General features: G+C 35.3%; 1 protein-coding gene across 4 annotated transcripts in view; it reads right to left on the reverse strand.

Annotated features, from left to right (window-relative positions):
* Positions 1–439: 439 nt before the first annotated feature.
* The window catches only part of hectd1 (HECT domain containing 1), a 92,355-nt gene continuing 80,674 nt past the window's right edge, over positions 440–12,120 (reverse strand). For 3 of the 4 annotated variants that reach the window (XM_059956152.1, XM_059956144.1, XM_059956162.1), the window contains 5 exons: positions 7,055–7,133; positions 6,836–6,929; positions 6,000–6,150; positions 1,698–1,842; positions 441–1,413 (listed from right to left, as the gene is read on the reverse strand). In XM_059956152.1, coding sequence (XP_059812135.1) covers positions 1,276–1,413; positions 1,698–1,842; positions 6,000–6,150; positions 6,836–6,929; positions 7,055–7,133 — 607 coding nt within the window. In that variant the 3' untranslated portion in view covers positions 441–1,275. Of the gene's footprint in view, positions 1,414–1,697; positions 1,843–5,999; positions 6,151–6,835; positions 6,930–7,054; positions 7,134–12,120 lie in introns of all 4 variants that reach the window. The other variant, XM_059956172.1, reaches the window with a different exon arrangement.

A 12,120-nucleotide genomic window follows, 5' to 3' on the forward strand; every position in this document is an offset into this window, starting at 1 on the left:
TTATAGCCTCATAATTTGCCCTTCCCCAATTAAAAATTTTCCTGTCCTCTCTGATTCTATCCTTTTCCATGATAATGCTAAAGGTCAGAGAGCGGTGATCACTGTCCCCCAGATGCTCACCCACTGACAGATCTTGACCTGACCCGGTTCGTTACCTAATACTAGATCTAGTATGGCATTCCCCCTAGTCGGCCTATCAACATACTGTGACAGGCATCCATCTTGGACACACTTAACAAACTCTGCCCTATCTAAACCCTTGGAACTAATCAAGTGCCAATCAATATTAGGGAAGTTAAAGTCACCCATGATAACAACCCTGTTATTTTTGCACCTTTCCAAAATTTTAATACTGGTTTCCTTATCCAAAGTACATTTCTACCTCTAAGTTTAATTAAAGTTGTTGCAAAAAAGAATACTCAAATACTTTGCAAACATTTTAATGATTATTTGAGCATACACCTTTGAAAATAGTTTGTATAACTTGAAACTGCAACTTGAGTTAAATAAATGTTTATAATATACAAAGAAATACAGAGAAAAGCTTAGCTTGCTTCAAATTGTGCCTTGCACCTAGAACCAGTGTTTCTAGCTTTACTGTAAAATTGCACAAATGCATTCAAGGATTTGATCTTCAGAGCAGGGCATTCAAGAATGAAAACATACACCAAAAAAAATGGGGTGGGGAATGAAGCTTATTCATGATTGTTTTACAAAACTGAGAGCAAGTAAAACTTTAATACTCCAATAAACAGTGCAGGCACTAGTAAACAGAAAATATTTTGGGGGAAGTGCCCATTCACTCTCTACATTACAATTCTACTCAAGCAGTTTCTTGGCCAATAGCATTAGGCCAGCAAAAGAGATCAAATGTGGCATTCTTAGTGAACCCAGGTACCAATTGCTGTGAGTATTAAAACAAAATATGACACAGTGCATTGTCAAAAAATTAAACACTGAAAATGTGACCAAAAAACTGCCCTTGGGAACATAGAGAAACTGTTCCACTTTCAGCCTCTTAAGCCCTTGAAGCAGCACACAGTGCTCTGTGCCATTTTTATTTGCTGGCTGTGTAATTATTAACAGGAGAATTTTGTTCCTGCCAAAACATTAGCAGCTAACAGTTACTCATTATGTTTTTTTAAACTCTAAAGCCTCAAAAAGGCATGCTGTATCAGAGCACAGCCGGAGGTCAACATCTTTTTCCACACAAACACAAGAGGCTTTTATTTAAGTTTCAGTTTAGTGTCTGTTCACTATCCACCAATGATCAGCTCAATTAAGATGAAATCCTTTTTCCATTGTAGCAGCTAGCAAACGTTCTCTCATGATTTCTTCAGAGGAATATTCGGGTAATTTAAGGTAGTGCACGCACGTGTTCACTGATGGATAACTTGCATCTGTTGCATCAACCTGATAGCAAAGAATATGTTAAAATAAATTTTCAGTAATTTACTGCATCATTGCTTTTAATAACAGATACAAGGTAGGTTTTATGTAGAATACTACAGGCCCAAGATCCACTGTTACAAGACAAAACTATTTGATAAACATATATTTAATAACTGCAGACAAATACACATTTAAAGGGACCTTCCTTAAATCTTCCCTTTCCTGAACAGATTCACACTTTGCAGAAAATTTACAAGTTTTTCAACACGATTCACTAAGAACAATTTTAAGACTATGTTACATACCTTGCGTACAATAGTAAGTCGCGGGTGAAGATTGGCAAGTCCACCTGGTGGGAGTGTGGAACATCCTGTGGTAAACTGCAAAAATGCTTTCCTTTCATCAGATGACATACCACAAAGCACCCTCACAAATCGGATAAATCCCGGACTGAGGGAAAGAAGATGACATAGGTATTGAATAAAGTTGGGATTCATTTTAATCATGTTACTGAATGTTAATGTTTTGTAGGTTTAAGGTGACTGAACCTTTTAAAAAAAAAAGGGGGGGAATTGTTGACCAAATGAATGATGAAACACTGTAAAACAAGGTATAGAATTAGTATGTGTTATAATGATAAATATATTGGTCATGTTACTGAGAACGGTAGACAATGTGCATCAGTGGTACCCAGAACATTCATAGAATGCTCAGAGAAGGAACTATTTCTGGATATCAAGCACCTGTGAGCAGCAGCAATAGAAATCGTCAGATGTAATGCTGCCCCATTCTTCACAGATTTGTTACACTTTAAAGGTGATTATTTTTATTGCACACAATAAAAACGTGGTCTCACTAATGCGCTGCTTTATAGCTTATCATTTCATCTTACACCATCACGTCCACCTGGTTTGCCTCCCTGGTAAATACTAAGAACATAGTCAATGAACAATCTACAAAAAGCATGATGTGTTTGAATTTGCATATCAGCTTGCATTGTTTAATCAATGACAGCCATTTCCTGCAATTCCATAACATGCATAGAATTTCTCAGCATCTATACAGCTAATAGAGAGCTCAGACCGCCAAATGAAACCACCCAGCTTACAGTAACATTGACAGCTTTTATTAAGGGAACTGACTTAAAAATGTGAATAGAATTTTCCCTTCCTTTCCACTTGTTCACTTCAACTAATCCATGTGATAGAAAAACCTTTCCAAATTTATATTTGATTTCTTAAGCAACCTCAGATCGATAGACTTTGGTTTTTCCTCTTCCTCACAAGTAGAAATTTAAAAGTTAACAAGAAACATAAATTCTAAAGAGAACCACTGCTCCCCACTTATAATCTCACAGTAGCAACATCATCCTCGCAAATTATTTTTGCAGTTTTCCTTGGGTTTAACAACAACCAGAACTGCACACAGCAATAATAATGTGGTCTCAACAATGTGCTGTTTTCTAACTTAGCATTTCATCTTACACCATCATGTCCACCTGATTTACCGCCCTGATAAATACTAAGAACACAATCAATGAACAATCTACAACACTGAAATTTGAAGTACAAACAAAAAGTAAGCAGAGCAACTAGCAAATATGCAGTGTGCAAATTTATATGGCCAGTATTTAAGGAATGATTTTGTGCAACAGAATTTAGAAATTACCGTACAAGAGAACTGATCAAGCAAAAAGCAAATTTTTGGGACCTAGTCAGAAGATATGTGGCTATTGGACAACATCTACTGCATCCAAAACTATAGAAACCCGAGCCAAGAATGATAGTGTATTTAAACGAGGATAGAAAAAGCTTCTTTAGGTATGTGAATAGCAAAAAAATAGTTAAGACCAAAATTGGACCACTGAAGACAGAAAAGGGTGAATTTATTATGGGGAACAAGGAAATGGCAGATGAGTTGAACAAGTACTTTGGATCTGTCTTCACTAGGGAAGACACAAACAATCTCCCAGATGTAATAGTGGTCAAAGGAACTAGGGTAAAGGATGAACTGAAGGAAATTTATATTAGGCAAGAAACGGTGTAGGATAGACTGTTGAGTCTGAAGGCTGAGTTGAGTCTCCGGGACCTGATGGTCTGCATCCCAGGGTACTTAAAGAGGTGGCTCTAGAAATCGTGGACACATTGGTAATCATTTTCGAATGTTCTATAGATTCAGGAACAGTTCCTGCTGACTGGAGGGTGGCTAATGTTGTCCCACTTTTCAAGAAAGGAGGGAGAGAGAAAACAGGGAATTATAGACCGGTTAGCCTGACGTCAGTGGTGGGAAAGATGCTGGAGTCAATTATAAAAGATGAAATTACGACACATTTGGATAGCAGTAGAAGGATCAGTCCGAGTCAGCATGGATTTATGAAGGGAAAATTATGCTTGACTAATCTTCTGGAGTTTTTTGAGGATGTAACTATGAAAATGGACAAGGGAGAGCCAGTGGATGTAGTGTACCTGGACTTCCAGAAAGCTTTTGATAACGTCCCACATAGGAGATTAGTGGGCAAAATTAGGGCACATGGTATTGGGGGCAGAGTACTGACATGATTTAAAAATTGGCTGGCTGACAGGAAACAAAGAGTAGCGATTAACGGGTCCCTTTCGGAATGGCAGGCTGTGACCAGTGGGCTACCGCAAAGTTCGGAGCTGGGACCGCAGCTGTTTACAATATACATTAATGATTTAGATGAAGGGATTAAAAGTAACATTAGCAAATTTGCTGATGACACAAAGCTGGGTGGCAGTGTGAAATGTCAGGAAGATGTTATGAGAATGCAGAGTGACTTGGACAGGTTGGGTGAGTGGGCAAATGTATGGCAGATGTAGTTTAATGTGGATAAATGTGAGGTTATCCACTTTGGTGGCAAGAACAGGAAGGCAGATTACTATCTAAATGGAGTCAAGTTAGGAAAAGGGGAAGTACAACGAGATCTAGGTGTTCTTGTACATCAGTCAATGAAAGCAAGCATGCAGGTACAGTAGGCAGTGAAGAAAGCTAATGGTATACTGGCCTTTATAACAAGAGGAATTGAGTATAGGAGTAAAGAGGTCCTTCTACAGTTGTACAGGGCCCTGGTGAGACCCCACCTGGAGTATTGTGTGCAGTTGTGGTCTCCAAATTTGAGGAAGGACATTCTTGCTATTGAGGGAGTGCAGCGTAGGTTCACAAGGTTAATTCCTGGAATGGCGGGACTGTCATATGTTGAAAGATTGGAGCGACTGGGCTTGTATACACTGGAATTTAGGATGAGAGGGGATCTGATAGAGACATATAAGATTATTAAGGGATTGGACACGCTGGAGGCAGGAAGCATGTTCCCGCTGATGGGTGAGTCCAGAACTAGAGGCCACAGTTTAAGAATAAGGGGTAGGCCATTTAGAACTGAGATGCAGAAAAACTTTTTCACCCAGAGAGTGGTGGATATGTGGAATGCTCTGCCCCAGAAGGCAGTGGAGGCCAAGTCTCTGGATGCATTCAAGAGAGAGATAGAGCTCTTACAGATAGCGGGGTCAAGGGATATGGGGAGAGGGCAGGAACGGGGTATTGACTGTGTATGATCAGCCATGATCACAGTGAATGGCGGTGCTGGCTAGAAGGGCCAAATGGACCACTCCTGCACCTATTGTCTATTGAAGAATATAACATATTTACTGGAAAAGATGGGGCAGTGAGGGAGGTCAGAAAAATGAAAAATTGAGCACCTCAGGTTTTTCTTTTAAAGTGTTTAGCTTGTTGCAATGAGAAACCAACATTAAAATTCACATTCCACTCTCATTTTGAACTGTATATGGTTGACAATTTACTTAAAGATAAATCTTCACTTGTCTTGGAATCGACAAATTTCAGTTCATTAACACACTAATAACAAGCCAATTTTGGACTGTAATACTTTTTCAAAAAATAAATGTCAGCATTTAATAGAATATAGACATTGGTTTCATTGAAAAAAAGGTTTAGTTTTTTTTAAAACATGTGGATCAGGCTTTGAGTCAGAGGTCATGAGACAGCTGTAAATTTATGCAAGCATAGAATCATATCAAGGCTTGACTTGTGTGCATTTATCAGTATCTGCAACATATGCACTAAGCATAGATTTGCTGTAAATATCCAAAGGTAGATAACAGAGAAAAATTACTTCGTAATTTTAGTAAATCCGTATATCACTGTATCCTGAAACTTGTTTTAGTTGTTTTCATTGGTAGGAAAATCACTTCTATGAAGTTTTCTCTGATGGTGATGGTGGGGGTCAGGGGAATGCAGTGTGTGGGGTAAACAACAGGGATCGTGGTGCTCATTTACCCCTACAATACTCTGACAAGGCTCCTACAAGGTTCACTGAACAAGCTGATCTAGTCTATTTTAACATAGTTCTGCTCAAATATTGGGTACTCGGTCAGGAAAAAAAATACAAGTATCTATATCATCTAGCGTTACTCTTTGGAATATGATAGTTGTCTTTTTTTAATTCTTTATCTTCTGTTGCATGTACTAAATACAAACAAAACATAACAATTCAACAGTAAAATTTAGCATTCCTAAAATCAAAAGGTTCACATTGTTTCTCGGTATTTTCATACAAAACTGCTTGTAAATACCTATCACGGGTGTAACCCAATTTGGGTTCAGTATAGTTAATTATGTCCTCTGCAGTCCAAGAAGGTGACTGATTTCCACAAAGGATCATTTGAACTTCTTCATGGCTGAAAGAACTCAGCTTTTCCATAGGAAAGACACGGTTGAACCCATCTGGATTGGAAAAACAATTCTCAATCAAGTTACATATTTTCCACTTGAGTCTTTCAATTTAAACTGCTCATTGAACTTTTTAAAGAGCTTTGCATTGAGTTGACAAGACTGCAATAAATATGCTGCAATCACCACTCACTTAAATTAAAATGGCATTCTCAAGTTACTATCCTTCTTTACAAAATATCCTTAACTAGCCTTTTCAGAGAATGCAACTGCTCCCAGAAATGCCCCTTTCCTCATTAAACAATGTAACTCGTCAGTTTCCAGCTTAGATCACATAAGAATCAGGAGCAGAAACTCTTATCAACTTTTCTGCACTATTCCCATTCCCTTCACTCTTGTACCATTAACTTAAGGCAAGTATGTACTCCAGCTGAGATCAGCTAACAATGCAGATCAACAGACTTTTTATGACTTCCTGTCATGTTGTGTACGCTCGTTAGTAATATGGAAATCTGCCAGCTAATCAGGGAATTAAGAAAGATGCCATGAACTGCAAATGTTTAGGATTTCAATCAACTTGTATTGCTGTGAAACGTGCTTTCCACATGTGCAGTCTTCTCACCTTGCCTTTAGGAAATTAGAGCCCAGACACATTTGGAACATTAAACAGAGCAGGTGAAAGATACCCTACTCCACAACAAAAATAAGGCTCACGAAGTTCTACAAGCAGTATAAGTACCTCTGAAAGCATCCATCTGCTTTTGTATTCCAGTGTGCATACAGAAGTCAAACATCAATTCAACATACTCTTCAGCATTGTCTATTGTTACCATCTAAAACAAAAATACATTTAATGAATTTGAAGTAAAGTAAAAATAGAAACACAAATAGTAATATTTCATCCAGACCACTCTGACAAACAGCAGACCACAAAGTTTTTGAAAATCTTACTACTGACCTCATCATCACCATTAGGCTTTAGATCAACAGCTGTAAACCCATGTACTTTGGATGAAGGACAAAACTGGAAGTTCAGCCTGCAAGATTTATACAAAATAATAGTTAAGGCAGAAGTTGAAAGTGAATATTGTCAAATACCTTGTCCCTAGGAGCTTTAACTGGCAATATTTACAACATGCATAGAATCACCTGTAACTTTGGAATTTTCCTCAAATATTTGCTTTGTGTACACCTTAAGGCTCGTTTCATCTAAGACCCTAAGCAGATGCAGCCACAGACTCGAGCAAATACCAAATATTTTCCAGTACAAGTCAACCTTCTGGAGTTAATTTTGGTAGCAACACCAAGACTAAGATATATTTTTGAGATTGTAAGATTGTGAACCCAAATGATGTCAACTATAATAATCAAAGGAAATACCTTGCCTCCAACCATATTCTACTCCAAACCACATATCCCATTAAGAGTTTTGCATCAGGAAGCTACTTTGCCATCAATTTAAAAAAAATCATACAAGAACACTAGTTATTTAAAAATTTTTCAATGAAAGAGCTAGATTAAAAAGAAAACTGGAAGTTCCAAGTGAAAAGTAAAGAACAAGGTGGTAAGGGGTAGTTGTTTCTGATGCAGATTTGAACTCTATTCAAAGAAAATGAAACATTTCACTTCCAGCTTTCCACAAACTATGTCAAACTAGTAAACAATTAACCGATTTCTGGATAGTGCTGAGACAGGTTAAGTAATATTAATATATTACTATCCTGAGCTACCCCAGGATCTGCTTTCAGCTGCCAAAAAACCTGCAAATGTACTTGTACTAATCACACAGAATGGCTGGGTTGTGCAAGAAACAAATCATGTAATGCTTTCTTTTAAAAAGCAGCACACCATCGTGACAGATTAAACATTCACATTATAGTTTCTTAATTTAAACAGAAGTCAAAAATAGTGACACGTTAATTCAGATGAACTATCCATATGTAACTCCAATATGTCAGTTCTGAACCTCCTGAAACTCATGGACATAAAGACTAGTTCATTTATTCATTATGTGTCGTATGACGTGGATGATCATGGTCCTTCCATGACCAAATTATTCTTTTTTTTCCCTTTCTTTTCTTTTTAAATCCTTTTATTAATTTTAAACATAAATGAAACATGAATACAAAGTATTTGAGTACATAATTAAGTTTAAATAGACATTCATATAATAATAAAAATATATAACCTCCCAAACTCATAACATTGATGAACAAAGAAATAAAAAGAAAAAAGACCCCAGAAAAAAAAAGAAAAGAAAAAAAACACTAACCAACATGGGCCATTGAATAATGTTAAGTACATATACAGTAGTGCCAATAACTCCAAACCTCCATCCAAACAATTAAGGATAATACAAGTAAGGTTTAGGAAAAGACAATTCAACTCATATGAAAATGTTGAATAAATGGTCTCCAAGTTTCTTCAAATTTAACTGAAGGGTCAAAAACAACACTTCTAATTTTTTCTAAGCTCAAACAAGAAAAGGTTTGAGAAAACTACTGAAATAATAGTTGGAGGATTAATTTCTTTCCAATTCAATAGAATAGATCTTCTAGCCATTAGTATAACAAATGCAATCATTCGTCGAGATGAAGAGGATAGACAACTATTATTTACCATTGGTAAACCAAATATTGCAGTAAAAGGATGCGGTTGGATATTAATATTCAAAACTCTTGAAATACTGAAAATATCTTTCCAGCAATTTTGTAAACAAGGGCAAGACCAAAACATATGGGTTAATGAGGCAACATCAAAATGACATCTGTCACAGGTTGAATTAACATAAGAATAAAATTGAGCAAGTTTATCCTTAGACATATGAGCTCTATGTACAACCTTAAATTGTATGAGAGCATGTTTAGTACAAATAGAGGACGAATTAACTAATAGTAACATTTTCTCCCATTGCTCAGTGGATATAAGACAATGAAGTTCTTCTTCCCATTCCTTCTTAATTTTTTCTGATACATCTGGCTGTATATTCATAATCATATTATAAATGACAGCTACTAAACCCTTTTGACAAGGATTCAGAGCTAAAATTCTTTCCGTAATGTCCAATGGACCTAGTTTCGGAAAAGACTAACTCATTATACAAAAAATTTCTAACTTGCAAATACCTAAAAAAAATGAGTTTTAGGTAAATTATATTTATTAGATAACTGTTCAAAGGACATAACGCTATCATCTAAAAACAAATCACGAAAACATGTTATACCTTTTGTTTTCCATAAAAAAAAAGTTTGATGCATAAAGGAAGGCCGAAAAAAATAATTAGATACTATAGGGCATGATAGAATAAACTTATTCAAACCAAAAAATTTACGAAATTGAAACCAGATTCGCAATGTGTATTTGACTATAGGATTAGTTATTTGTTTATTCAATTTAGATAAAGAAAAAGGAAGTGAAGATCCTAAGATTGAAAACAACGAAAAGTCTTGTACAGATTTACATTCCAAATTTACCCATTGTGAGCAGGCAGCTGTAGTCAATTCTTGTGTCCAAAATATTAAATATCATATATTAACTGCCCAATAATAAAATCTCAAGTTTGGCAAAGCCAAACCACCTTCTTTCTTCGGCTTCTGTAAATATTTTTTGCCTAGTCTAGGATTTTTATTCTGCCAAAGAAGATATTTTGGAGTCAATAATATCAAAAAAAGATTTAGGAATAAAAATTGGTAATGCTTGAAATAAATATAAGAATTTGGGTAATACCATCATCTTAATAGCATTAATTCTACCAACTAATGACAAAGATAGTGGAGACCACCTGGTGGCAAGTTGCTTAATCTGGTCAATTAAAGGTAAAAAGTTAGCTTTAAATAAATCTTTGTTTTTTTTTTAGTAATTTTAATACCTAAATAAGTAAAATAATCTGTAACAACCTTAAATGGTAAATGTTTATAAATTGAAACTTGCATATTTAATGGACATAGTTCACTCTTGTTAAAATTCAATTTATAACCAGAAAAGTTACTAAACTGAGCAAACAAAGACAAAATAGCAGGAATAGATCTTTCAGGGTCAGATATGTATAGTAACAAATCGTCAGCATATAATGATAACTTATACGTCCCCTCCCCACGAGTAATACCAAAAATATTAGGTGATTCACGAATAGCTATAGCCAAAGGTTCAAGAGCGATGTCAAATAGTAAAGGACTTAAAGGACAACCTTGCTTTGTACCACGGAATAACTGAAAAAAAAAAGGAGATCTTTGATTATTGGTAAAAACCGAAGCTGTTTATGGTATATTAATTTAATCCATGATATAAATTTTGAACTGAAATTAAAATGCTGCATTGTATTAAATAAATATGGCCATTCAACTCTATCAAATGTTTTTTCAGCATCTAGGGAAATGACACATTCTGGTATTTTGGGTGAGGAAGTGTAAATAATATTTATTAATTTTCTAATGTTAAAAGATGAATAGCGATTTTTAATAAATCCAATCTGATCTTCAGAAATGATTCGAGGTAATATATTTTCTAATCTAGTAGCCAAAATTTTATTAAAAATCTTAAAATCCATGTTCAGCAAGGATATAGGCCGATAGGATGCATACTCAATAGGGTCTTTATCTTTTTTAAGAATTAAAAAAATAGAAGCTTCATAAAAAGATTGTGGCAATTTGCCTATAACTAATGCATCTTTAAAAATTTTACAAAGCCAAGGAGAAAGTATAGAGGAAAAAGATTTAAAAAATTCTGCAGAATAACCATCTGGACCAGAAGCTTTACCGGAATTCATTGAAAAAATAGCCTTTTTTATTTCAGTTTCCGTGATAGGTGTATCTAAAAATACATTATCCTCTACTGTTAATTTTGGAATATTCAATTTCCTTAAAAATTCATTTATTATAGAAGAATCCTCAGCAAATTCTGATTGATATAAGGAATTATAAAAATCTTGAAAGGCTTTATTTATCTCTTTATGGTCGATCGTTAGAGTACCATCTTGTTTACGAATCCTAGTAATCTGTCGTTTAGCCGAAGCAGTTTTCAATTGATTAGCCAATAATTTACCAGACTTATCTCCATACACATAAAACTGAGTTCTAGATTTAAATAACTGATTTTCAATCGAAGAGGATAATAACAAATTACGCTCCATTTGGAGTTCCACGCTTTCTTTATAGAGTTCTTTGCTAGGAGTCACTGAGTAAATCTTTTCAATCGCTTTGATTTTATTAACCAATGTTAATATTTTAGTATTAGTTCATTTCCTAACTCCAGCAGAGTATGAAATAATCTGCCCACGAATAAAGGCTTTAAAGTGTCCCATAAAATTCCACTAGAGATCTCTGCTGCAGAATTTGTTGAGAAAAACAAATCAATTTGTTGTTTGATAAAATTGACAAAGTCTGAGTCCTGCAATAGAGTTAAACCTCCAAGATATAACATTAGTAAATGAGTCCATTATCTTAATAGATAACTTCAAAGGTGCATGATCAGAAATGGTAATAGAGTCATATTTACAATCAATAACATCTGTAAGTAAATGGTGATCAATGAAAAAGTAATCAATTCTTGAGTAATTGTGATAAGCAAAAGAAAAGTATGAAAGCTCTTTGTCATTGGGGTGTAGAAAACGCCAAATTTCAAAAATTGCTGAATCAGTCATAAAGGAGTTGATAAGAGAAGCTGATTTATTCGGAAGAACTTGGGTGGGCTTAGATCTATCCATCGAGGGGTTTAAACAACAGTTAAAGTCCCCACCCATTATCAGTCTGTACTGATTTAAATTGGGAAAGGATGTAAACAGACACATAAAAAATTCCGGACATTGCAGTATTTGGAGCATAAACATTGACTAGAACAACTTTTTGATTAAAAAGTAGACCATTGATAAGCAAAAATCTACCTTGTGGGTCTGAGATTGTTTCATGATGTATAAAAGAGGTTGAAGAATCTATAAAAATGGAAACGCCTCTTACTTTGGCTTGAGAATTCACGTGATATTGTTGACCTTTCCAAAACCTAAAAAACGCTGACTATCCACCTTCCTTA

Source organism: Hypanus sabinus, chromosome 2 (assembly GCF_030144855.1).
Source record: "Hypanus sabinus isolate sHypSab1 chromosome 2, sHypSab1.hap1, whole genome shotgun sequence".
In the NCBI taxonomy this organism is placed as follows: Eukaryota; Metazoa; Chordata; class Chondrichthyes; order Myliobatiformes; family Dasyatidae; genus Hypanus; species Hypanus sabinus.